Genomic DNA, 26,022 nt, shown 5'->3' on the forward strand with positions numbered 1-26,022 from the left:
AGGGGGGCAAGGCAGCCGGGGCAGGGCTGGGGAGAGAGGCCGAGGAAAGGACAGAGACAGAAAGACAAGAGAGACGAAGACTGAGAGAGACCGAGACAGAGGCGGAGAGAAGCAGAGACGAGAGCTGGAAAGGGGAGCGATGCAGAGAGATGAGGAGGAGAGAGCGAAAACACGGAATTATAGAGAAATAGCCAACAAAACAGAGGCGAGAGGAGTCCACAGGACCATGTTCGTCATTTTGCATAGAGATTTCTTTTCTTTTGTCATTTTTTGTAACATAAAAAAAAAGCCCCCCTCCCCCAGGACGTGCTGTGCTTTAGTGGGCGTGTAGCTGTGTTCCCCCCTCCCCCCCAGCGAGCGGCGACTCTCACAGCACAGACAGCGGGGCGTTATCTACAGGCAAGGCGGGCGGGCACCTGGGACTCTACCGGGAGGGGCGGGGCGGGAGGGGCGGGGTTATATACACGTGGGTTCGCCTTCACAAGACACACACCGTCTTTCTAAAAAGCAGCAGCCTGTTGGGTGTTTTTGTTTTCCTTTTTTGCAAAGACCATCATATTAAATAAATGTAGACTTGACTTTTTGCGGTTCTGTTCAGTTCCTGCTAGAGGAAGAGGATGGAGGTGGGTGGAGTGGGCAGCCCCCCACCTTCCACTCCGCGCAGCTCAGACGCCAACTCACATCCTGCTCCTACCACCGGCAGATTGAGTCTGTGTCGGGGCGGGGGACGGGGGTCATCGGGTAACTGCTTGGGGGGACCAGTGCCGCGGCCTGCAGAAACTGGTCCTGAGGCAGGCACGGGGACAGACTCAGGTGAGGGCGGCGAGTTAGGGAAGAGAGATGCAGAGCGACGTGGGATCGGAAAGGACGGGTAGGAGGAGGAGCTGCGAGGTGGGTAAATGGAAGAGACGCCGAGGTAGGGGCAAGGCGGGGGCTGAGAAGCTGGTCACTAGTAGGGGCTGCCTGGGCCCTTGCGAACTGGGCAGTTCAGGTGGAGTTGGGAAGAGCCAAGGGTCGGACTCGGTGGGTGCGGGCTGCTGGGGCCTGTGTGCCTTGGGTCCCAACCTTGGAAACGCCTGACGATCCCCAAAGCACATCCCTGAAGCCCGGCCCCCACGCCCCCATTCCATTCCACCTTCTGGACAGGGCACACTCAGAAGGTGGGGGCAATCTGGCTGAAGCCGGGATTCGGACATTTTCCCGAGGTCTCGGCAGGAGGCTCTTCCTCCTTCTGCAGAAAATCGTTTTGTTCTTCATTTCCTTTGCCCAGTCCCTCCAGCGAAGCCTCCCGGCGCTCGCCGGAGCGTCCGAGGCGGGCTGCTCCCGGGCTGGGCCAGGCTGCAGTCCGCGCTGATTGTGTGTCACAGAAGCGTGTCCCCCGCGCGCAGCGGCGGGCCCGGCCAGAGTCCGGCGGTGCGGCTGGTGGGCTCCAGGCCAGCTCGGGCGAGGCGGGGACGAACTGGGTCGGGCCCTCCTCGCGACGCGGCCAGTCCAGCAGGCGGGAAGGGGCGGCGGGCCCGGGCCTGAGGGTCCCGCCCGCGGCGTCACTCGTCCTGTCCCGCCTTGGACGGGGTGAAGTGAAGAGCTGGAGGGGTCCTGGGAGGGGGATTGGGTCTGGGGCGGTGGCCGGGAGGCTTCGGGTCGCGTCGATCCTGCCTCCCTCCGGGGCGGGCGGTCAGACAGGGACGATGTGGAGGCCGAAGCTGTCGGCCTGAAGCTTGATGTGGTCCCCGCGGTAACTAGTGGCGGTCATAGGCAGCGGCAGCAGCGGCAGGGGCGGAGCCCCGGGGGGCGGCACTATAATAATAAGGGGAACCTGGAAGTTAACACAGGAGAAGAATGGGCTGGGTGAGAGGACAAACAGGAGAACAAAAAAGGAAAGAAAAGCAAAGCAGAGACCTCGTGCTGGGGTCTAGCAGGATCCGTGCAGGGAGGCCTTGGCTGAGTTGCGGGGCCGGTTGCCCTCAGGAGAACTGCATTCACCGGGTGGGAGAGGGACCCGATCGGTGACCGCCGCCGCCCGACTGCGGACCTCGAAGGGGGCCCAGGGTGGGGCGGCGCAGAGCCTTGCAGCCGCCGGGAACAGAGCGGAGCGGAGGGAGGGGCGGGAGGCACGGGCTTCCTCTAGGGATCCCGGGGCCTCAGAGCTGCGCTAACGAGCCTGCCCGGCTGGGCGCCCAAAAGTCCGGTGGGGGGTTGTGGAACCCGCACGGCCGAGCTGGCGGGCTGGCGGACCGACACGCTGAGCCGCCGGCCAGCCAGGTGGCGGTACTCACTTAGTAAGGCGGGGTTGCTGAATCTCCAAGCCTCGTTGTAGGCCGTGTACTGGGGGTGGCTGTACGGGTTGCCGGAGAACTCGCTCCCTGCGGGGGGGGGGCGGGGGAGTGGGGATCAGACACTCTCAAGGCCAGGGCGGGCCCGACGTGCCCGGCCAGGGGCCTCCCCCGGGTCCGAGGTGCAGATGCTTCGCCAGGCGGACGGGCGGAGAGAGAACAATCCACCTGGTCCGCAGGGGGAGACCCCGTGCTAATGGTGGTGGTAGTGGTGGTGGGGTGTGTGTGTCTGCAGAAGCACCGACGCGCCTCCCACAGCGCCGCGGAGGTAGTTTCGGGGCGCTCCCTCGGAAGCGCTCCGAGTCACCCAGGAAGGGCTTATTCTGAGTCCAGGGGCACCTACGCCCTGCGATGGGGACCAAAGCCTTTTTAGTGGAGACTCTGGTTCTAGGAGCCACAGCCCCACAGGGTGGAAGCGGGGGGAGGATGGCGAAGACAGGCTCTAGGGACACTTTGTCCCAGAAAGTCCGGGGAATGGCATCTCAGCACTGTGCCAATGCGAGGGGTGGGGGCTCTGCTGGGAAACACTCCCCTCTCATCTTTCCCTCTAGAGATTTGAAACGTGGGCCACGCAGCAGGGGAAGGAGGCGGCGGGAGGAGGCAGGTGGACTGCCCGCGGGTTCACAAACGGTGAACGGAGGGCCCCGTGGGCTGGGAGCCGTCGGAAGCTGCTTCCCTCCCTCCGCGCGAGAAAGGCCAGGCCCCCGGGTTTCCCCCTCGCCCTTTCTCCTGTGTGATGACCCCAGACTGTTTACAGTGATCCCTAACCGCGGGTTAAGTAGAGGAGAAGGGCCCCTCTCGGAGAGGGAGCTGGGGTGGGGGTGGGGGATGCAGCCACTGGAAAGCCTGTTTATTGACGAGGAGGGAAAGCATGCGTGCAGCAGGATAATGAGCTTCTGAGCTCAACTGTGACCAAGAGGAACTGAGCTATCTCCTTCCCCATCGCTAATGAAACAAGTGTAATTTCCTCATCAGCACTAGATTCTGTTTAACGACTCCCCCCTTGCCACCATGAGCTCTCTGCGGTTCTCCTCACCCCATCTCCTTGCAGGCTATCCCCCCACCCCCGCACCCCCATCTCTCTGAGACCTCCAGTCTCCACCTGCTCTCGCCTGGGACCTTCCCAGAAGAATCTCCTTGCACCCAACACTCCTGTTCCCCCTACTCTAAATCTGGGCAGGAATCCCCCTACTCACACCCTCAACTCTTTTTACCCAGTTCCTCAGCCCCCTGTTCTGCAACTCCAGGCAGCAATCTCCCCCTCTGCAATCCCCCTCCCCTAGCTCTGCTGATCAAGGGCTGTCCCTGAATGGCCCATCCAGGAATAGGGCCAGTCACCCTATTCTATCCACACTCCCCCTTCCATGAGAGCTGAGCTTCAGGGAACGGGCACACAGAGGGTGCCCAGCAGGACAGGATGCAGGGCCAGTGACTCTCATCCTCTTTAAGACAAGAGTTTTTCGGTGTTGATGTGAATAGGAACTTCAACTCTCTGGCTTCAAGCCCAGCTCCCAATCTGGGGTGAGGGGTTGGGGAGAGCACGGCCTCCAGGTGTATTCACCAGATCCTGCACATGGCCCCTTTCTCTCTGATCCACACAGCCCAAACCCAGCTCCTCACAGAGGGGGACAGGTTAGAGCCCCCAGGAGCAGTGAAGGCCCAGGGCTCCTCTGAGACGTGGGGGCACTTTAGGTTGTCTCTCTGAAGCCCGCCTCTCTGGTTCCTGCCACAGCCTGTCTTCTGTTCCTCTCTCCTTAGGGACTGACTCCCTTCTCTCCCTGGGATGGGGTTGGCTCCTGGTCTTCCCAGTGGGTTGGTATGGACCAGGGTGGCTTTGTCTGAGATGTGAGTCCCTTTGACCGACATGCCCCTGGAAATGGTTCTCGGCTCCAAGTTTCCATGGAAACCAGGGCAGGCTCTTCCGAGCAGTGTCAGCTGGCTGGGGGTGGGCTAGGGCACTGAGGGTGGAGCTGAGGCCGAGTGCTCCCAGGGCACAGGCTGGGGTGGGTGGGCACTGCAGAGGGGCCAGGACATACAGGGGGTACTTCTGCAGGCTCCCTCCGTGGGGTGCTCAAGAGGGAGGGTGAGGGACCCCCGCTGCGGCCTCTAGGGAGACAGAGGGATAGAACAGCAGTAGTTTGTGGGAGAGGAGATATTGGGTCTCCCCCCCAGCCCCCAGTCTCAGACTACAGACCATGCAGCAGTTTACCCACAGTTCAGCTACCCCCACCTAAATCAGGCAGCTACAGCTGGGTCACATACCAGGCACCATTCCTGCCAGGGTGGAGGTGGGGTAGCTTCCCTGGCCAGTGGGGGGCACGTGAGGGGGGTAACCAGGCAGAGTGGTGCTCGCCATGTCACGACCTGGAAAAACACAAAGGGGGAAGGGGTGAGGCCTGGAAGAGAGGGGTCTGCCTCTGCTCACACCAGGGTGCTCTGTGGGAAAGAAGTATTGAGTGCAGACACGTGGGAGCAGAGCTGAATGAGGAGGTCCAGGTGAGCCCTTACATGTACCTAGCTTGTCACCTGAATGTCCCAGGATCAGCTGTGTGTATGCACCTCTGCTCAGTGTAGCTCTTTGTGTGTCTCCGTGCATGTGTGTTGCAGAAAACAATAGCAACCCACTCCAGTACTCTTGCCTGGAGAATCTCAGGGACAGGAGAGCCTGGTGGGCTGCCGTCTATGGGGTCGCATAGAGTCTATGGGGTCGCATAGAGTCAGACGCGACTGAAGCGACTTAGCAGCAACAACAGCATTGCATATGTGTGTGTGTTTGCCTTTGCTTGTGTCTCTTTCTAGCCCAAACTCAGTTGGAGAAGGGAGGGAGACGACCTGGCTTTACTCTTCCTTCCCAGTGAGATACTCAGCTGTATCTCTCCAGTAGAAAAAACAACCTCTATCATCTTGCTCAGCTCTTCCCTCTCTGGTGCATATGGTTATTCCCTGTCCTCTCCAAGTGAAGCTGCAGGTGCTGGGCCTGGTGGGTGTGAAGAGCAGGGGCTGGCTGGTGGGCTATTTTCCTGTTAGTGTTTATGACATTTAAGTGATAGAAAACCATCTCCAAAGCAAATCAGGAGCTTTGAGCCAGCAATACAAGTAGATTAGACCAAGTTTCAATGAGCAAAGTCTGCTCTGCCCACTAGCTGCTGGACTTCTGTCCCTGGAGGTGTCCGTTGCTAAGAGTCTGGAGAGTGGGAGGAAGGGCTTTCCTACTGTCCTGGAGTGAAGGCGAAGCATGCCAGTCTGAGGGAGATACCCATGGTCCACAGACATCTCAGGAACACAGCTGTCCCTGAATGGCTTTCCTTCCTTGCAGACCCCCTCCATTGCCATAAAGTGGTCACTGCCTCCTTTGCAATTTAGCATGCTCCAGTCTCTAACAATAATTTGCCCTCTCCCATACTTTCATGCCCTAGAGACTCATTCATCCTCTCCTGGGTCCCAGGTCCCATCTCTCCTCTCCATATTCCCCTTAGTCTCCTCTTCAGCCAGTGCCACTCTCCCACTTCAGTGCCTCTGTCCAACCCTGGGAAGAGGTGTGGCTGGAAGAAGTCACAGAACTATGCATCTCTGGCCCACTTTCTTCTCATTGATGGCGCTAGACCTCATCCTCCTGATGGCTATTCCAAAGCGCTTCCCTCTCTCTCTCCTTGACAGTCTCCCCTTAAAGTTGACCTCACCCCCAACTTCCCTGAAATGTGTGTTTCCTCACTGCTACCTTAACACATCTGAGTGAGTCATCCTTCCCTAAATAGACAAAGACACAGCTCAGGCCTTTGCATTCCCAGCTGCCCGTGAACCTTTTCATTAGCTGTCCCACCATCACCTCAAACCTGACAGGAATAAAAGTGATCATCTTCCCTACAGTCAGTTCTACTGACCCACTTGAAGACCATCAGACCAAAACCTCTGGAGTTGTTCTTGACATAGCTCCCACCCTCACCATATGAAGTCAGTCACTAAGTGCCGTCAGTTTTCCTTAGCAATGTCTATTAGAGCCATTCTGTTTCCATTCCCTCCATTTGTGTTCCCTGCCTCCACATTCTTCTTCAGTCGATCCCACGTGTGGCTGCTTGGTTAGCCCTCATGAAACATTGCTTTCATCACATCACTTCCCTTGCAAAACTACTGCAGATTCTCTGTAGTCTATAGTTTGAGTGTCTCTCTGGCAGTCTAAAGTCTACCAGGCTTTCAAAGCCTCTCTGGTACTCTTCCCACTCAGCTTTCTCAGCTCTGATTCTCACCCCTCCTGGTTTCGTTTGACTGCTGTCAATGGCTTGGGTGCTGTGAAATCTCTGCTTTTGCCATGTTATTTTCTTCTTACTATCATGTCCCTCTCCTTCCAGCTCAAGCCTTAAAACCCCTACTGTTCTACCTATCAGAGAAGTTTCTCTCTTCTGAAATTTTCTATTATTTCTGTCCTCCATGCTTTACCAGTCACTATAGTTCACGAAGCATCAGCCCTATTGTTTGCTTCCTCAAACAGATCATAGCGGAACCAAGGGCAGGCCCTGTCTTCTGCTCTATCTTGCAGTTGAAAATATGGTAGATGCTCAATAAAAATTTACTGATTAATTCTCTCTCAGTCTATTGGATTTAATAGACTTAATTAATGGACTTCATTCCAGGTGGGTTATATTGTTTTCTGTTTCATATACGTTGGTGTCCTTTGGAGAGGAAAAGCTGAGCAAAATGTAAATTTTAAATCTGCTTTTTCTGTACAAATAGTTTGAATAATGGATTATGAATTTTTATAAGATGATGGAAGATTTATATAGGATGATGAAAATGAGGGACTCATATGTTGTGAGTCAGCTTTATCATGCCATGGAATGATAGTCTTTCTACCTATCTAACATAGCTAATCTCTTACATTTCAAAACTGAAGAGCAGAACTGTCAAACAGAGATCACTTTGGACTCCCAGAGAGATAGAAGAATCTATGTTTGCTTTGTTGTGGGTTTTCTTTCACTGACTTCTATTGTCAACTAAATGTATGACCCTCCTTGACTATCTCTCAGTGGAGAGGACCAGAAGTGGACAACTCAGCAACATCTATCAATTTCTAGGGAGATTAGTGATATGGCATTTTGTGGTCAAAAAAGTCCCAAGATAGAGGAGAGTTAGGGAGGATGTAGAAGCTTTGGTGGCTTAGACGGTAAAAAGCATCTGCCTACAATGCAGGAGACCCAGGTTCAATCCCTGAGTCGGGAAGATCCCCTGGATAAGGAAATGGCAACCCACTCCAGTACTCTTGCCTGGAAAATCCCATGGATGGAGGAGCCTGGTAGGCTACAGTTCATGGGGTCACAAAGAGTCAGAGAGGATTGAGGGACTTCACTTTCACTTTCAGAGGTTTTGAATTACAAAAATATAGAAGACCAATTCTTGGTCTTGTGACCCTAATGGCCACCAAACAGCCAGGAAAAGAAGGACGCGTCTTCTCAATAAATAGGAATTTAAATGCATTTGAATTTTGATTTTCAGCTGCATGGTTCTCACAGCTTGTTACACACAAATTCTTTGTACTCTAAGGTTATGTCACACAATACCTTACCTAGCTTCAGGAGAGAAGAGGAAATGTGGGATAACCAGAAAGGTGTTACCAGCTACCTGGAGGCACCACTATGCAATGTTTATTTCCACTGGAGTTTTTCTCTTGCAAATGATCCAGCTTGCAGCCACAGAACTGTTGATTGAGAGGCACATTTCTAAATTCTATTTAAAAAAACAACTGAATCTGGGAAGCGCTATTCAAATATTTTCGAAGTGTGAGATAAGACACCCACGATGAGGAAAAAGCATAGAAAGCTTCCTGATGTTCTGCACACAGCTGTGCTTATACTCTCCTGGATTCTGTAACATCAGTATCACCACCAAGAAGTGCCTGTTCAGGACCCCTGAGCCAACAAAGGTATAAGCCACTGCATACAAAGCACTCTCAACGGCTTCATTAGCACACAGGTGACACCCGAAGAGCAGGAGCAAATTGACCAAACTCTTGCCAGAGCCATATATCCTTCTGGAACACCACTGTCAATAATGGAAAACACATACTGCAGGAAGTTTTCAAATTACTAAGACCATCATACCATTTGCCCAGCAGCATTCTGTGAGCAAGCCTCTTTCAGTGAGTGAATATGAATGGGTAATGGAATCTTTGCAAGGAAGAATCAACAGAGGACTGGGCCTTGCATTACTACAGATGAGTGGACGAGTGGGAGTGCAGGCGGACTCTAACAAACAGGCAAAAGTGCAGAAACAGGAGGAAACAGCTTCAGAGAAGAATACATGGCTCTAAAATATGTATTATTTGACAGACATAGGGAGCAGTCAAGCATTTGCTTTGCTCACTGGTGATGCCAGGAACATGAAAGTGCGCCAAGTATCACACATGAATAAAACCCACATACTATAAGAGGATGGGCATTTCTCTTTGGATAATTGTTTCCTAAGATGACAAAGTTTTAAAGATGGAAGAGCCTTGGAGATGTTGGGTCTCACTTCCTTGTTTTAAAGTTAAGAAAACGGGGGCACAGAGAAGCATTGTGACTTTCCTATTGCTGCAGAGCTGGTAAATGACAAATGTGAAGCTCTGTCTGTACCACGCTGCCTTTCAATGATAACATGAAGCCAGATCCTCCCCAAATGCACCAAAGAAAAGGAAAAAGAAGTCCTCTGACAAACAGAATCTCATATTGTCACCACTGTTATTAGGATGAGGCAAGAAAAACAGGACACAAAGAACAAAATATTGACACTGAAAGTCTGCAGTAAAACTTCATGGGGTTGGGTATTAATCTCCTTTGAGAGTTTTCTGAGAAACAAAGAAGCTCTTCAAGAAACAGGAGTAGTTGAGAATCTAAAGTACCCAGAAGTGTTAGAAGCACTGTACTTGATGAGGATGTCTTCTCAGTTCAACTGCAGAAGTCCCTGAAGATTCTAAAGCCAATTTCTACAGCAATCGTTACATCTGAATCAGACAGCGCACTTCTGTCAGACACTCCTTACCAAATGGGCCAGATCAAATCAACTGTTTGGGAGAAACTAAGTGCAGTTCCTCCTACAAGTACAGAGAAAAGCAAAGTGAGGCTTTATTAAGAAAATTTCAGTCCCTGGTTAATTTATGCTACTTTGTCAGCTCTAAGATCCAAGGGCAGAGCTGTGTTTCTACTTGCACCTAAACTAGCTAGCATTCACTGAGCACCTACTAATTATGCTAGGCGTTGTCCTAAATATTTTCTATATATTATCTCATTTAGTCCCAATATCAACCTATGATGTTGATCTGGTTTTTTTAATCCACATTTTATAGATGAGAAACTGAAACTCAGAGGCGACAAGTATTATGTTCAAGATTTCACAGCTCATAGATGACAGAACCTGGACTACAGAACAAGCAGTATACTCGGAAATGGGTTCTAGAATGACATTCTCAACTACTGTAGACCCAGAAAATAGGTATTTGGTCCAGGAAAGTAACCTGGGATTATGCTAAGCAAATCCTTCCTATAATAGAACATTGCGTCACTTCTTGTTTCTTGCATATTTCAAGTTCTTCCATTTTCTACAGCAAGTGTTTTAAACTGGGGATCACTGATCCTATAGGGTATCACTGATGGGCTTAGGGAGTCCATATAAAGCTATACATAAGATGTCACAGCCATACTTATGCCATACTTAGATGGCTTTTTATCATGTTCTCAAAAGTATTCATGACTCAAAGATTAGTAGGCAGTGTTTATTAAAAAAAGACCAAAGACACTGATTAGTAAGAAAGACACCGGTTTGTTTGAAACCATTTGAATTGTACCAATAAACCAGATCATACAAAGAACAGTAGAATAACATGTGAAGAAATAGGAAGGCTTATCTCAAGTAAGACAAATGTCAGCATCCAGAAGACCAAGGAAATAATAAAAAGGAAGCCACCAAAGCAGCACAGATGCTTTCATTCAGTGATGGCAAGACAACAAGACTTATTAGACACAGATTTATACAGTAAAAGTTATATTCAATGAGCTTAGAGATGCCTTCCCTCAGCATCTTTCTCTGAAAATGAGCACTTTTGCTATCCACTTGACACTATGGAGGACCCTAAGGGGAGAAAACATAACTCTTGTTTTACTATCCTAACCTCAAGTTTTGTCTGCTTCTCATACGGTAGGGAAAATGAAGACATTAGATTGCTTCAAGGTTGGCAGTCTGTGCCTGCATTTGACACAAGTGTTTATAATACTTTCAAGAGCGCACAGTTATTAAACTTGTAATTACTGTCTAAATATACTGTACATTTACATTCACTACATCAATTATGATCACTTTAGGACCAATCCCAGTTATATAGAACACACCAAAGCAACAACTTTAAATCTGTAAAAGATGTTTTAATAGGAGAGGGGAAGAAATTTCTACCTATTTCATTTTGTTCTTGATTTTCCAGGTTTCCAGATTCTCTGGAAGGTTTCTCCTGGGGGTCAGAGATGCCTGTGTGAGGGCCTGCAGCCCCAGGCTCTGTCTTGGCCCCATAGCTCCTCATCCAGAGGCTGGCCTGCCCTGGGCTCCAGCAGAGGGGGCTGTTTCTGCAGCTCAGGGCAGCTGCTCTCCCAGCCAGTCTGGCTTCCCACCCACAGCTGGACCTCTGTTCCCTGGGGTGTCCTAGGCAGGGATGCCACTCACAGCTTTGTGGGCGGAATGAGGCCTGCACCTTGACAGCCAACCTGCTGGACACAGTCAGTCGTGCTGTTACTGCCCTTCTGCCAGCACACAGTCCGACTGGGCCACGCTAGCCTGCTGGCCCAGGGCCCCACAAGAGGTGCTCCTATAACTCAGCGGGACCATGGATGGAGCTGCAGCCTTAGGATCCTGGGAGAAGGACAGGGAGTGCTGCAAGAATCGAATTCTCAAAGGACTGAAAGGGAACTTGACTATCCTCTAGTCTAAGTCCCTCATTTTGCAGAGGAGGAAAGTGAGGCCCAGAGAGAGCCTCTCCTCTTTCACTTCCCCAGGCTACTACCTTCTCTGGCTCCACTAACAAGTCACAAATGAAGAATGGAGTCTTTAGGTGCTGGCACTCTGGAGGCTGGGCCTGGGCTCGCTGATGGGCTCCCAGCCCCTCGTGCTGGGTGGGCAGAGGTTAAGCCTGTTTGCACAGTCTCTCGATGCTCCAGGTCTCCCAGTTCCTCTCTGGCTTTATTTTGTTCTCTGAGATTGCTGAATTGTCAGCTCTAATCCTTCCTGAAAGCGCAGCGTTTTTCAGGCACTCTGTGTAAGTGAGACCCTAATCCCAAGGAAAACGGCCACTTAAGCTGCCAGAGCATTAGGCTGCTCTCTGAGCCTACTGCAGGATTTCCTCCCTCCCAAGCCGCTCCCCCTCCCCACTCAGCCGACCAGAGGAGGAGAGGCGAGGATTTCAGGCTGAAGGTGTGCAAAGCCCTCTCCGAAGTAACAACAGTGGCAGGGCTTGCCTCCCAAAGCTCAGGGCTGAAAAAGTGCTGGTTTGTTTGTCCCGAGGCTACAGCTCAGAACCTGGGAAGGAAGGGTTCTGATTACCCTGGCGTGGGGATCTTCCTGTCACCTCGTTAGGGTGACTGGCTCTATAGGGGAAATGGCCTTTTACTTAGGTGATTCCGAGACCACCAGGGACATTTCTGAGTCCTTGGTGCCAATACATACCTATAACATTCACTGGGACACCACTATTTAGGGTTTCTGGTCCTTCAGGAAAGGCTGGGCTGGCTGACTTCACTTTTACTTAGCCAACCTCTTCTTCTTAGTACCGAATAATGGGATAAATAGGTTTAGTGCTGGGGGATCCCTCCTCCCACCTTTGGAGAACTCTCCTTTGGGACACTTCAAGCATCTCTAAATATCTACAGCAGCAGAAAGGTTCCCTATAACCCAGCTAACCATGAAAACAGTGCCCAGTGTTCTCTCTCTCTCTCTTTTTGGCTAGGTCACACAGCATACAGGAGGATCCTAGTTTCCAGACCAGAGATCAAACCCTCGCCCCCTGCACTAGAAGCATGGGGTCTTAAACCACTGGACCGCCAGGGAAGTCCCCAGGGACGTTTTCTACTAGGCAACACTTTTTTTTTTTGTAGTTGGCTACTACATGCATTTGAAATAAAGATTGTTGCTCCCTCAAAAATATTTTGATTTAAATTCAAACTGTCCTCTCTCCATGATCTCTAAATAAATCAGTGAGACCATGCTGTGGAGGGCCAAATACAGTCCATTTGGCATGCTCAGCCTTTGGGTCTCATGGATGGAAGGAGGAGATGAAGGGTGGAGTCAAGAGGAGAAGCCCAAGGTAATGGGCCAAATTTGAGCTCAACTTAGAAGCCCATAGAATTACATCTTTGCTAAGATGCTGGAGAGCCCTTTATAACTTCTTCCTCTTCCCCATGCCTCTCCTTCCCTCAGTGGCTCCATTAGCAGCCCAGGGGGTTTTATCCAAGGCACCCTGCTGGGGAGGGCAGCCCATCACTGCTGGGATAGCAGGTGAGCACAGTCATGGGTGTAGAATTGGGGCTGGAGATTAGGGTGGCACAGCTTTTATTGTGTTCAAATTTGACCTGACTCTCCCAGTCCTAGAGTAAATTAATGACTTTTATTTGAAATATCTTTTCCCTCTAGAGGTGGACTGAATGAAGGAGGAAGGGAAGGAGCCCTGATCCAATGACTCCCTAGGCTGCAGACCCACAGCACCCACATTATCTGTCAATGTCTCATTGCTATGGAAATGCCCCCATAATTAAATCAGAGTTGATGTCTGGGGGCTGGTGGTCCTTGGGGATGTGTCTGGAGGCCTCAGGGATGTTTGGAGGAGGCTAGCCTCTTATCAGTGGGCCTTCTCAGCTGAGGAGAAGCCCTCTTGGCTTCATTCAGCTGCCATAGCACGAGCTCTATGACTTGCTATGTGTCTGAAGTTGCCCTAGCCCTCTCCTTTCAAGGTTGGAGAGAAACTCTGATGTCTGTGCCCTAAATTCCTCTAGCTAATCAGGGGCTTTGAGCTGACAGACAAGGCTAGGAGACTCCTAGCCTCCTTCAGAAACATTTCTCAGCCTTTATTGCCCTCTCCTCCCCCAAGGGGCTGGCCAAGGGCTAAGCTGTTTGTTTTATGGAGGGAAATGCAGTCGCATTGGAACGGGGTTGTTAACTACAGGAAAGAGGCATTTCCTAGAGGTCCTCAGGACTCCTGGAGCAAGAGGAGGGTTTCCCAGGGTCCACACCTCTAGGCCACTTTCGCTCACCATCCCAGCTGTGGGTAAGAAGGCTGAACTTTTAATAGTCCGCAACCTTTTCTCAGAAGCTGAGCCCACACAACTCTGTCTAGGCCCCAGGGGCCAGTCCCTGGTTTTCTTTGAACTTTGCCTTACTGGTTTCCTCCACCTCTGCTCAAATTTACCAGCTTCCAGAAGAACCCCATCTTCTGCTCCCTCCCCTGCCGTGGGTGGTATTTCCTGCTTAGGCAGCATCTCCTCCCAGATCTCAGCTACAGGTTCTTGCAGACCTGCAGTCTCTAGGCATCAAGAGAAATTTCCCTGAGCTCTTGAATAAAACCAGCTTATCCCCACCAGGGTGGGGAAGCTAACAAGGCTTTTTAGAAATTTCCCCATAAGGGAGGAATAGACCGTCCCTGCTACAGTTGTCCAATGTTCAGACATTTTTCCGAAAGGGAAGATTCTCTGCTGAGACTTAGCAGTATGGGAGCTTGGATAAGAAGGCGACAGGCTCTACTTTCAGGGCTGCCTGGGGGTCCTCTCTTTCCATGCCTCCAAGTCCCCAGAGAACACAATCTAGGTGTCTTCTTTGCCTTTTTAAGGTCACTATTACCTGACTAGTTGCTGAGCAGTGGTAAGGAAGGGGATGTGGGATCCAGATCTGTGATTAACACAAAACATACTTTTAGATGGAGGAATAAATGGCAACCCACTCCAGTATTCTTGCCTGGAGAATCCCCATGGACAGAGGAGCCTGGCGGGCTGTAGTCCATGGGGTCGCAAGAGTTGGACGCAACTGAGTGAGTAAGCACACCCACCCACACTTTTAGAAATACCTTTTAGAATTTTAAACACGCTTACTATATAGTTGCTTTTGGATTGTTCTGGATAGTTTTGGATTGTTATTATCTCTAATTCTTGGGGGGTACTAATTGTTCTGCTTATTACTTCTACTAACTCTCCCTCATAATAGTCTGTATTTATATGAGGTCTGTCATTTGTTGTACTGAGCTCATCTTTAGTGGTGGACTTGTTTCTGTGGGAGTCCCATGTCCTCTGGATTGTACGATGTCTCTGCAAAGAAGATCTGCCCTTGTCCTGCTGGGGTTTCTGAGCAGGTTACTATCCTGGATAAATTTGTATGTAAGTTCTTAGCTGGGAGTTCCTGCCACATCCCCATGGTGTAAATTTGGACTCAGGGTTAGGCTTGGGGTCTCCACTTCTCAGAGAGACATCACTTTGCCCTCGCTTGTTTCCGTGGGCCCTGGGGATGACTTTGCGGTTTCCCTTTCATAGACAGTGTTGTCCTGCTTTGTTCCTGACTTTATTCAGGGGAATACTCAGTTCTAGTTGTTGCTTCTCTGAGGCCCAAGATCATGTTTTCTGTCTGGTATGTTACAACCCCAGCCTCCCCCAGTTAGGGTCTGCCTCCACTGTGGCCTCTCACACTTTGCTCTGGGTTTGAATCTCCCTCTGTTTCTGATACCAGAGGGTGAGGTTTGGTTGTATATTAGCAATTCTCATTGTTATTTATCCAGCTGTGTTTTGGTGAGTTTAGCTTGCCTTGTTTCTGGACATTGATCTTATTCATCTGTCACCCCCTGGGACTTAGAGGGTGGGGAGAACTTTACTTGCATAAAGCTCCCTAGTGTTCAGCACTGAGTCTCACCAGAGGCTGTGAAGCCCACTCACTCAGGGCAGCAGCTCTGGGGCCCAGTGTATCCCTCGGATTCTAGAGTGAACATGGAGAGCCACTGTACAAGCCCTGACTTCCCCCCCACACCATCTTGCTCCACTGGCGCTCCCAGGCAGGGAACCTGCTCTCATTATCAGGGTGGATCTTCACCAGGCAAAGGGACTCTCTAAATGCTCAGAAGCATCTGCAAGTGACTTTGGGAATCCTGAAACTAGTATTCATCTTACTCTTGCAGATCAACATCACTGCCAAGGTCCCTTCACACTCTCTGCAGCTGCAGACCTGGCCAGGCACACAAGAGGAGTCACAGTGAGGAGGTCATGGGAAAGAGAGGCTTTTTTCTACCAGTGATGGGAGACTTGGAGGCATCAGCACACAGTCAGAACCAGAGTCCTCCCTGAAAAGACCCTGACTCAAAGGCCCTTGGGACCACTGAGGGGTTGATGGCAGCCCTGCTCTGAGGTCCTCTGAAAGGGTAAGAAGGTGGTAGAAGGTTGCTGCAGCCAGGCAACCTGAGGAAGCCTGGGGCTAGAGTGCCCCCCACCCCCTCTCTCATCCAGTTGGCCCCCTTTTCCTTATCACTTAGGAGAGACTCGGCTCTGTTCCAGACCAGCAGCCTAGAGCAGTGGGCTGGAGAGAAGAGATGCTGCTGAGCTGGAGTGGCCCAGCGGCGGAAGGGAAAGTGGGTGATAAATTTAAATAACCAGCTTGACTTGGCAGCTTGCTGAGTTGTGATGCGGTGAAATTAAAATCTCGGCAGAACTTGCAAACACTACCCAGAAAAATCCGTCTCCCTCTCTGGTTCCATGATGGAAGGTAGGGAGGGGAGGCATTCGGGCCAAGCCCCAGGCTTCAGCAGCCACCCTTGCTTGCAATGTGATTAGCTGTGTCCTGGCCCACTGGGCTCCACTCTCCCCTCCAAACAATAGTCCAGGTTCCTCTCTCTTCTCAGTCCTGACCTTGTGGAACAGCTGCATCAAGTGGCTGGTGAAGTTTGAAATCAGCCTCTAGTGCCAGGAGGTGGCAGGAATATCAATAAGGTCGGCTTGTTGGGTTGGGCTAGGGCTTCCTGAGCTGTTTCCTTAGGACTCACTTGCAGAGGTTTACAGCCTCAGCTGCCTGTCCCCTGGGAGGAAGATGAGCTGGGGGTTTAGTTTAGGATATAGGAGGTGAAGAGGGCTCCTCAAACACCTGAGCACATTCAAGCTGGACTGTGGCCACAGGATGCCCTCTCTTACCTGGAGCACACACCTGGCCAGAATCACCTGCTGGAAAGCTCCAGCCCTTTCCTCCCCCACCAAAGCCCTTCATACTCTCCAACCAAATAAAATCATAAAGAATCTTAGGGGGGGATTTTTTCAAATACACCAAAAGCCATTCCTGTATCTGAGCTGTGCTTGGAACCCAGTTCTAGATATCAACATCCTTCTAGAAAAACTCACCCGAAATCCACCTCTCTGATGTCCGCTCTCTTTACATCACTGCTCACTGCTACCCACAAACTCCTGGCCTGAAGGCCAACTTGCTGGACCCAACTCCTGAGATGGTCCAGGAAACTTCTGGGCACTGCCCTGTTTCTCACCTTGACAGTACCTCCAGCAAATTCTGTTCGTCCCCATATTAAACACATCATGAATCATTCATCTTTAAGAGATTATGCAAATTAGGAGGACATAAAATCAACAAAGATCAATAACTGCAGCCGTTTAATTGCCAGCAAAAACATTTTAAGAATGAGCATAATCTGTAGCCCTTTCTTGGGTAATGGCACCATTAATCCAAACCTTGGATCTTGGCCTAAGTGTAGAAAAATCATTCCCTGCCCCCTTACCTCCTCCCATCGCCCCTCCCCCACTTCTCCACACTCTTCTCTCTTTTTGGTAATTTCCAGTTTCTGAGCGAGTTTCCCCGTCATTACCACTGGTGAACAGCTCCGAATGTTAATGGTTCTGCTTTTGTTACTCCTCGCTTGATTGAAATGTCGCATACAGATTGAGATGTTAGTGCTAACTTGCCACCTGGGAATGTCAAGCTGGGTCTGAAATGAACTTTTCTCACACTTGGATCCAGATGGATCAGCCGGAGATGTTCCCAGGCTGAGCTGGGACCGTTCCAGGGCCATGGGGGGGAGGCGGGCGGGGGGATGCTCAAGGTGGAGGCACTTTTCTGCACCAGCCTGAGTTCTCCTGCTGTAGGAACCCTGCCCCAGAGATCCTTATCTCCACTCCAGAAAGCCTCTACCTTCTGGATGGTGGCCCTGGGCCCAGGGAAGCATAGCTGGGGTTAGAGAAGTCTCCTGGACTCTGATTTGCTGCTGCCTTGGGGTGGGCCACCTTTGGGAAGTGACGACTGTAACTCTCAGCAGATCAGAAGAAACGTGACCCATCCTAGGCCATCGCTCTTCCTTGGGTCGGAACGCCCACAGCTCAGAGAGCTTCTGTACTGGGCAATGGACTGTCTCCTGCTGAGGGCCAGTGGGTCCTGTGTTGTGTCCTGACCCAGCTTTTGGCTGTCACTTCCAAAAAGCCTGTCCAGAACTCAAACTCTGACTGCCTAGCTTAAGAGCTCTACTCTGTCCAGGCCGGAAACAGTGGGTCTGGGACACCCCTTAGGGAGAATATGGAACAGCAAGCATCAGGGCTCTCCCAAGCTCCCAGGTGGAAGACGGTGGCTGCTTGCAGCCTGTCTCAGACCTGAGCCGCGTTCAGAACAGCTCCAAGTCGGAACCTGTCCTCCAGTGGGGCCAAGCCCGCTCCCTGTCTCTGCTGCTGGCTGCTTACAGCTGGGCTGCCAGGTCCCCAGGCCACCTCCGCTCGCCTTGCTCGGCAAGTAATGCCTCAGCATCTCCCAATCCCCACCGAGACCCTTCTCAGTCATTCTCTCTCCCAAGGAACAAACGGCACATTGGCTTTATTGTCTCCAGAATAATTAGGTGAATTTTAATAACATCTCGATGTGTGTCTCTCCCACTTGGGCACTTTCCTGGCCCGGAAACCCTTTTCTGCAGTGCCAGCCCGCAGCTCAGAGGCCAGGAGTGTCATCAGCTGGGCCCTCCACTGCGCCGCACCTCGGCCTTCTTCCCCTCTAGCTGCCTCTGCTGCTCTGGATCCACCTGGATTAGGTGCCCCACCCCCTGCATCGAGGGACGGGACCCTGTCTGGCCTTGAAATCAAGCCTTGGTCTCAGTGATGTCTCTGAGAAGCTGGAGAAGGGCTGAACTAATTGAGCTTATCTATTACCACAGAACCAGATGCCATGCCCTGAAGCCCAAAGCCACAATTTTGGTACTCCCGGGCCACCCAGAGGAGAGGGACACAGGTCCTCCAGGGGACTTGAGGACACGGGAGTGTGGAGGCTCAACACTGAATGAGCACTCAGGCTCCATTCTTGCTAGCCTGGCTTATTTACCCTCCTTCTCCCATGCACATCCTAGCGAGAGGCTCATAATTCTCACCACCTTGGTAGAGGCAAGAAAAAAAGGCACAGAAAGAGGCAAAAGCATGGGCAGAAAGAACCAGCTATAACCCATCCTGGCTTTGACCTTTCCAGGCTGCAGCACACAGAGAGTCTGCCCATGGTGTTTTCTCCTACATCTGTACACGTCTGTTGAGGAAGTGCCCTGGCTTTTGGAGACTTGCTCTTTCTACAGAGATCATGGCAGGGAGCCCACTTGTCGCACTGGGCCCCAGATGGCATAGGCTGAGGCGCCCCCACCGAAAGCAGTTTCCCCACCCTCCTGGAAGCCCCCTTACCAGTCACAACAGGGTATGTCTGCGTGCCTGACACGTTGCTGCCCAGCTCGGGGTTGGTGGATGCAGATAGACTCGACTTGACTTCATCAAGCCCAGGGGTCAGGGCTGGGAGGGAGTACTCATTCCCCTGGGAGGAGAGAGAAAAGAGACAGCTCGCTATTGACGCACACATGCGGAGAGGCCTCGGTGTGCAGATGGGGAGGAGGGACGGGGAGCCCTCCCAGATGGGGTGGAAGGAGCTGGCCAGGCAGAGGGCGGGGAGGGTTGGGGGGGTGGGCTCAAGGGATGATGCAGAGTTGTGTGTGGGGGAGGCAGACCTGACTCTGGGAAGTTGAGGGGCAGCCTGTCCATTCTTGGTGGGTATCCGAGCACCCTTGACCTCTCTGCAGCCTCTCCTGCTTAAGAAGCCCCCAAGGGCGAGAGGTAGCAGTGGGAAACCCCCTGGTAAGAGGCCAGGGGTGTTTTCAGGTGCCCAGGGGTAGGGAGTCTCAGAGAGGAGAGATGAAGCCTGATGCGATGGCAGAGGCAGGAGCTGGGGGGAAGGGCCTAGTGGGGCCTCCAGCCTGGCACTGCTGGGCCGCTGATCGGGTGCTGGCGCCCCTTTTTAAAAAACAAACAAAGACAGCCTCACGGGCCCCTCGCTCTCTGCCTGTGCACTGGGGTATGAAATTGGGGAGGGGGAGAGTCCACATGGCTAACAGAAGGGTGGGAGGGGGCCAGTCATTGACTCTGAAAGGGTGTCCTGCCTGAAACACTCCGGTAATTGCCTTTTTATTGCAGCTACCGCCAAGCCAGACCCCAGAGCTGGGCTGACCAGGAGCCCGCACAAAGCAGGAAAAGTTGCTCTGATTAATATTACGTTAAATTAAAACTGATTTTCTGTGCTTTCGGGTCCATTTTTTTCTCTTCCGCTTCCTGGCCGCCCCCCCCCAGAGGACCCCCTCCCCTCCTTGGCTGGACAGGATTGCCTCGTCATTTCCAATTCCTTCTCGTATTGATCTTCCTGTAGAAATCAGTTTTGTAATTAGCTGCAAATTAGGCCTTCTACTGGGGGTGAAGCTGCCCCCTGATTTATCACCAGAGTAATTCGCTGTGATCGGAGAGAAATTAAAATGAACTCAATTAGGCTTCGGATTTGCTTTATGGGCCCTGCTCCGAGTTTCAGGGGGAAAAATGACTGTGCTGGTGTTTAATAGTCTAATGAAAGTAAATAAAGGTTATTCATTGTAATACAGCCGGGGACTCGGGGAGGGTGCACCAAGCCGTCGGCCTCGGCCGGCTCCTCCTTTGTTGGTTTATGGCTCAGGGCACCTTAAAAAGACTTTTGATTTTTGTTTTATGAAGACAAACAGCTTATGGGATAAAAGGACGGGCGGGGAGAAAGGCGAATGGCTGAGAGCTGTTGGAGTCCCAAGTAGAACTGTGCTGTGCAGAGTCTGCATGGCTGTGCTTGTGCATTGCGTGTGGGTGTGTGCTGAGTGTGCAAACATGGCAGGCCGTGCTGTGCTCACTGTGGGCCTGGCCCGGGCCGTAGTGTGGGGAGAATGTGTGTGTGCTCCCGCGTAGGAGCATGCACGTGCGGCGGTGGGCGGGGGGCTATCCTATCTTCTGGGTGAAGGCCGCCATGGAGGGGTGCTGAGTTGGTGGTCTGGGGGAGGGCACACCAACTGGCTGATGGGCTGTGGGGGAAGGGGTGGGGAGGGAGCAGGTGGGTGGTGGATCGTCTGTGAACACATGCACACGGTTAAGTGTCAGGAGTTAGGAGATGTGTTTTGTGTGTTGTGCTGGGGTGTTCTGGGTTGTTCTGCATCTGTGGGAAGTACTGGGTCTGAGGGGTGGGCTGTCAGCCTGCCTGGGGTCATGATGGACAGCCGGGTGGGGGAGCAGGAGGCGGGCACTGGGCTCTCTTCCTGACACCTCCTGGGGCAAGAAGAGCATCCAAGCTTCCTCAGACTTTCTGTAGGACTCTAGGGGCATTTAGGCAAGGGCTGTTCCTGAGTACCCTATGCCAGGAGCACAGGATGGCAGGGCTGGAAGCGACCTGTCAGGTCTTCCATCCAAGCCCTTCATTCTATAGACAGGGAACCTGAGGACAGGGCTGAAACAGAGGAGGTAAGACTCGCCTACGGGCTATACTTGCACCAGAACTCACCGTTTCTAACTGCCACATACCACGATGATTTTCTCAGCTTTGTCATAATGTCCTAGTGTGAGGGTGCTTATAGGGTGTGCACACACGACATACCTATAGGCAGCACGTATGATGCTGGGTGTGCACCTGGCCGACCTGTGTGCATGTCCTCCAGAAGCCTTGCTCTGCCCAGTCCCTCTCCCTTCTCCAAGCAGAGAGCTCCTTCCTCACCTGCTCTGATTTGATGTGCTCTGATGCCTGGAAGACGTCAGGGTAGGAAGGACGCTCAAAGACCCGATCCAAAGCTTCCAGCTGCTGCTGGGTAAAGGTGTCGGCCCGCAAGTGCTTCCGCAAACTGTCCACGCCACTCTGGGAGTCTCCATTGGGGACTGAGCCCTCGGACACATCTGGAGGACACAGGGGCACTTGGGGCATGAGCGCAGGTGAGCAGAGACACAGAACAAAGCAGTGGGCAAAGGGGGTGGGCACTTGGCTGGGCCCCCGGGGCTCTGTACCCCTTCTAGGACTCCTACGCCCAGTTTTGAGGCTTAAGGGGCTGACCTAGGGGCTGGCCATGCGTCAGAGTCCTGACTGAGGGAGCCAGCGCCCCAGAACGACCTGGGAAGACAAAGGGAAGGTATAACAGCTGGGGGTGGGGGTGGGAAGGACTAGGCAGAGGTAGGGGAGCCAGAGGGGCTCTTGGGACATATCTCCCCTGAACCCCTCCTGTCCCTCAGCCCTGGGTCAGCCTGGGGGGAGGAGCTGGGTGTCTCAGGCCAGCATTACTGAGCCTGTGGAGAATTGAACTTGGCTCTGAGATGAATTTCAGTTCCACTGACTCCAAGGGTGGAAAATCATCAAATCTCCGAGGCTGACTGTAACACAGAGACTGGGTGAAGTAATTAACTTCACCACTGAGGGAGGAGGGACTCGGGGCCCAGCGGAGGCGCTCTTCTTACGTTGGGTCAGGCCTGAGACTGGAGCAGGAGGAAGGCAGGTGACAGGGAGCCAGGAAACGCGACTCGGGCAGAGACTGAAGCCCAGGTCCTTGCAGATGCTGCTGTGCTCTGAGGCAACCCCCCCCTCAGCTTCTGTTCTTGACCTGAACTCCGGCTAAACTCTGCCAGAGGCCTGCTCCTTGGCCACTTGCTTCCTCCTGCCATCTCCACAGAGACCTGAGACCCACCCCAGGTCTGAAACACCAGGACAGTGCCACAGAGTGCCCACTCCCTGGGGCTGCAGGCCAGTCCCATCTGTGTGCTGCTTTCCCTGGGCCTCCCATCACTTGGCTACCCCTGCCTCCCTGGCCCTGCCCTCTCTATCTGACCCGCAGGGGTTTTCAGAGTGCACAGTGGGCCAAGCACCCACTCTGCCCACATTCCCTGAACCCCTGCCCCACCACTCCCCGGGCCCAAAGCTGGGTCCTCGCAGCCACCGCTTGGCCACTCCTTTGCTTCCCTTAGCCCGAAACCAGCTGGGGAGTCTTGGGCCTGGGGCCAGCCATGCTGGAGGCCCCAGGGTGTTCCTCTGGGTCTGTTATATATATCAGTTTATAGGTGATTATACGATATGATATAATCAATATTGCATTATATACAGTAACACCATACAGTATCATTCAGGAGACCATAGAAAATATTACATATTGATTAACCTCAACCTGCAGCCATCGTCTCTTGCTGGTCTCCCAGATGGAGCAAGGGGATCTGCTTTCCTAATGGGACTTCCTGTCTTCACTCCATTCTGGAGGGGGTGGGAAAGCAAAGAAAGTGTGTTGTATGTGTGTGTGTGAAAGAGAGAGAAATGGAGACCAGGATGATGTCTGAGGTAGACAGACAGACACAGGGACAACATGAATGATATTTCTGTTTCCTGTGTTCCTAAGGCCACAAAACGTGTGTTTTTTCTGTGTAAGCCTCTGGGATGATTTTCTGTCTTAGAGGGAGTGTGTGCTTCTCTCTATCTGAGTCAGGTGGTGACATATTTATTTTCCCCTTTTGTGTATCTTCTGTGTATATGCATGCATTTGCACACATATACACATCCAGATAAGCGTCTGGGTATGTATAAGTGACAGCACAAGAACCTTTCTGAAAAGGTGTGTGTGTACAGGTGTGACTGCACAGGGAGTGTGAGCCCACATCCTTATGTTTCTCCTGTGCCTGCTTCTCTTTCAAGGACGTGCCATCATCCTAAGGCCATCCCTTGGAGCTATTAATATCTGCATGTTTCATTGTGTCTAATCCTCTGTTGCTGGAGTCCTACCTTTTTGGGAAGCCTTTCTGTCAGGGCAGAGGGAGACAGTGAGTGTCTTTGTGTGTGGTTACTCCAGTGTCACCCATGGGTCCTGGGGAGTCAAGTGCATTTGTCTGTGAACACAGCCTCACATGCTATATGCATGGGTGTGTGCTATGTGTAGTGAGACTCATACTATGCCTCTCTGTAGATTTGTGTATATGCCTGTGTGTGGCTTGGCTCAGCCCGGGTGTGTGTGTGTGTGTGTGTGTGTGTGTGTAGGGGCTGAACTGAAGCTTTGTCCTTAGGTCACTGGCTGGAGGAGTCTCTTTTCCTTCATTTATTCAGGGGCCCTTCAGATCTTGACAAATCTGTCACTCTAAATTTGCGAGAGATTATGGTGCTCTCTCCCCAGCCTGCAGAGAGGTGATATATGATATCTGCTGCCCCTATTGATTGCCTGATCTGGTGGCAGAGGCCGGCGAAATGAACTTGAAATGAACATCATGCCTCAACTCATTGTGCGTATAATACACTACTTAATCCCACATTTTTCAGCCGCTATGGAATTCAATTGATCAATCATGTTCCACTGATAGTACTGTTTTAGGGGTTATTGCTGCTCCCTCCACTCACTGACCTTTTTATTTATTTATTTTTTTTCGTATACTCAGGCCCTGGTGATAAGACAGGTTACAGAGGCAGCCACAGAAAGGGGAGGGAGGGAGGAAAGAAAGGTGAAAGGAAGGCTGCTCCTGGAAGAGGTGGTGGGGAGACTGGGAACGGGGAGAAGGGAAGAGGGAAGGGGGGTGGGGTGGGGAAGAGACAGAAGGTGCCAGAAGGGCAGAAAAGCAAACCAGGGTGATGGAGGCATGAGGCTGCCAAAGGCTTGAGGAGACCCCCCAAAGGAGAAGGAAGGTGATAGGGAATGGGAAAGGCAGCAGTCGTGATGAATGGCGGAGGAGCACAAAGAAAGTTGTGGGGAACAGGGTGGAAAGTCGCAGGGGCAGGGAGAGGACAGTGGCATTACTGGTGGGGGACAGGGAGGCAGTGCCCCCCGGGTCAGCCCGCGGGCCCACAGGCTCTCACAGGCTCTCCCCAGAGACCAGGGTGGTACCCTTCCCTCGGCTAGAGAAGGGAGGCGGGAGCAAAGGCAGGAGGAAGGGTGGGGAAGGGAGGCAGGCAAGGAGGCCTGGACTCAGAGGTCCAAGGCGGAGGAAGCTCGGTGAAGGAGGAAAGCCAGAGACAGACAGGACAGAAAGAAAGAGAGGAAGAAAGGGAAGAAGCTTCCCGCAGCAGATGCCTAGAGAAGCATAGGCTGTGCTGAGGGCATTTGCCCACTTGCTGTAGGAATGAGCCCAGCTGGCTCTGCTTTCCTGGAAGCTCAGGGATCCAGATGAGGAGCACAGCCCAGCACCCGGGTCAGGGTGGGGCTGGAGGGTAGAGGGCAGAGGAGGAAAGAAGAAGAGAGTAGAGGAAGAACAGAGACCATGGAAGAAGAGAACTGAAAAGGAAGAGAACACAAAGCCATTGCCTGTGCCTCCCACTGGCGGGGGTGCATCCTCAGGACGCGGAGAAAGAGGGCCCGGGTGGGCCTTCCCAAGGGTGGAGTCTCAGAGGTGGCATCGGGGAGGGGTGGGGCTGGGCTAGGAGACACTGCCAGGCCCAAGCACTGGACAGCTCTCTGGGGCGAACATGGAGGAAGAGGCAGAAGCGAGTCTTGATCTGGGCTGAAGAGTGAGCAAGAAAGAAAGTGATTAGACAGCATCCACCTTGCTAAGGAGCCAGGCTGGAAGCTCCCCATAGGCAGGAATCATGACTAGTACGTCTCTATAGCTGCAGTGCCAGGCACGGTGCTGGGCACAGAGTTGGTACTCAATGAATGAATGAATGAATGAGGCTATCCTGAGTAGCATTCAAAGCCAGAACCCTGGCAGAAGGTCTCTGAACCAGCCACCTGGCAGACTTGGCATCCCAGGACATCCAGTCACTTGTCAGGCAAGTCCCATGCAGCCCCAGGTATCAGAGGGTGTGAGAAGCCCACAACAGGCCCCTGCATCGACTCACACACATTCCTCACCCGCTCCACTGCTTGTTAACTTCCAATAGCATCAACTCTGGTCCCTTCCCACTCACACCAACACCTTCCTGCCTACCTACAGTACCTCTGTCCAAGAAACAGAGCACGCTGTGTTCCCAGTTAAGAGTGAAACTTGACCTCGGAGCTGCAGATGCCGTCTAAGGCAGCCGGCAGAGGCTGCTTGAGAACAGGGCCCAGAGACGGCCCTTACGTTGGACTCCCCGCACCTCGGCTCTGGTCACAAGGTGTGGGATAAAGCGGGTCTACCTGCTCATTTCTGGTTCCAGGGAAGTCCTTCCCTAAATGACACAGTGGGTCCTCAACCTTCATCTTGATGGTAAAACCGGCCCAAGTCTTGTCAGGGCTCCAAGAGGAGGGCAGGAGTATGATGCCACATGTCCTGGGCTTCTGGAGCAATTCTGATTTCCAATATCCTTTCCCACTCTCAGGCCCCACTTTCAGATTGAGGTTGGAAAATGTGGTTGCTGAAGGTTTAGTAACCTTGCCCCCTCCCCCGAGAGGACACCCTGCACTTGTATGTGGAGGGTTCGGCCCTGTTCTGCTGTCCCT

At 52.3% G+C, this 26,022-nt stretch overlaps 1 protein-coding gene across 6 annotated transcripts in view; it reads right to left on the reverse strand.

Annotated features, from left to right (window-relative positions):
- Positions 1 to 1,146: 1,146 nt before the first annotated feature.
- The window catches only part of PAX2 (paired box 2), a 78,296-nt gene continuing 53,420 nt past the window's right edge, over positions 1,147 to 26,022 (reverse strand). For 3 of the 6 annotated variants that reach the window (XM_005888107.3, XM_005888104.2, XM_070363397.1), the window contains 5 exons: positions 21,369 to 21,544; positions 19,007 to 19,133; positions 4,596 to 4,697; positions 2,277 to 2,363; positions 1,147 to 1,816 (listed from right to left, as the gene is read on the reverse strand). In XM_005888107.3, the coding sequence (XP_005888169.1) occupies positions 1,740 to 1,816; positions 2,277 to 2,363; positions 4,596 to 4,697; positions 19,007 to 19,133; positions 21,369 to 21,544 (569 nt within the window). In that variant the 3' untranslated portion in view covers positions 1,147 to 1,739. Of the gene's footprint in view, positions 1,817 to 2,276; positions 2,364 to 4,351; positions 4,438 to 4,595; positions 4,698 to 19,006; positions 19,134 to 21,368; positions 21,545 to 26,022 lie in introns of those variants that run through there. The other 3 variants (XM_005888105.2, XM_005888103.2, XM_070363396.1) reach the window with 2 other exon arrangements.

The sequence above is a fragment of the Bos mutus genome, chromosome 26, assembly GCF_027580195.1.
Source record: "Bos mutus isolate GX-2022 chromosome 26, NWIPB_WYAK_1.1, whole genome shotgun sequence".
Lineage (NCBI taxonomy): Eukaryota > Metazoa > Chordata > Mammalia > Artiodactyla > Bovidae > Bos > Bos mutus.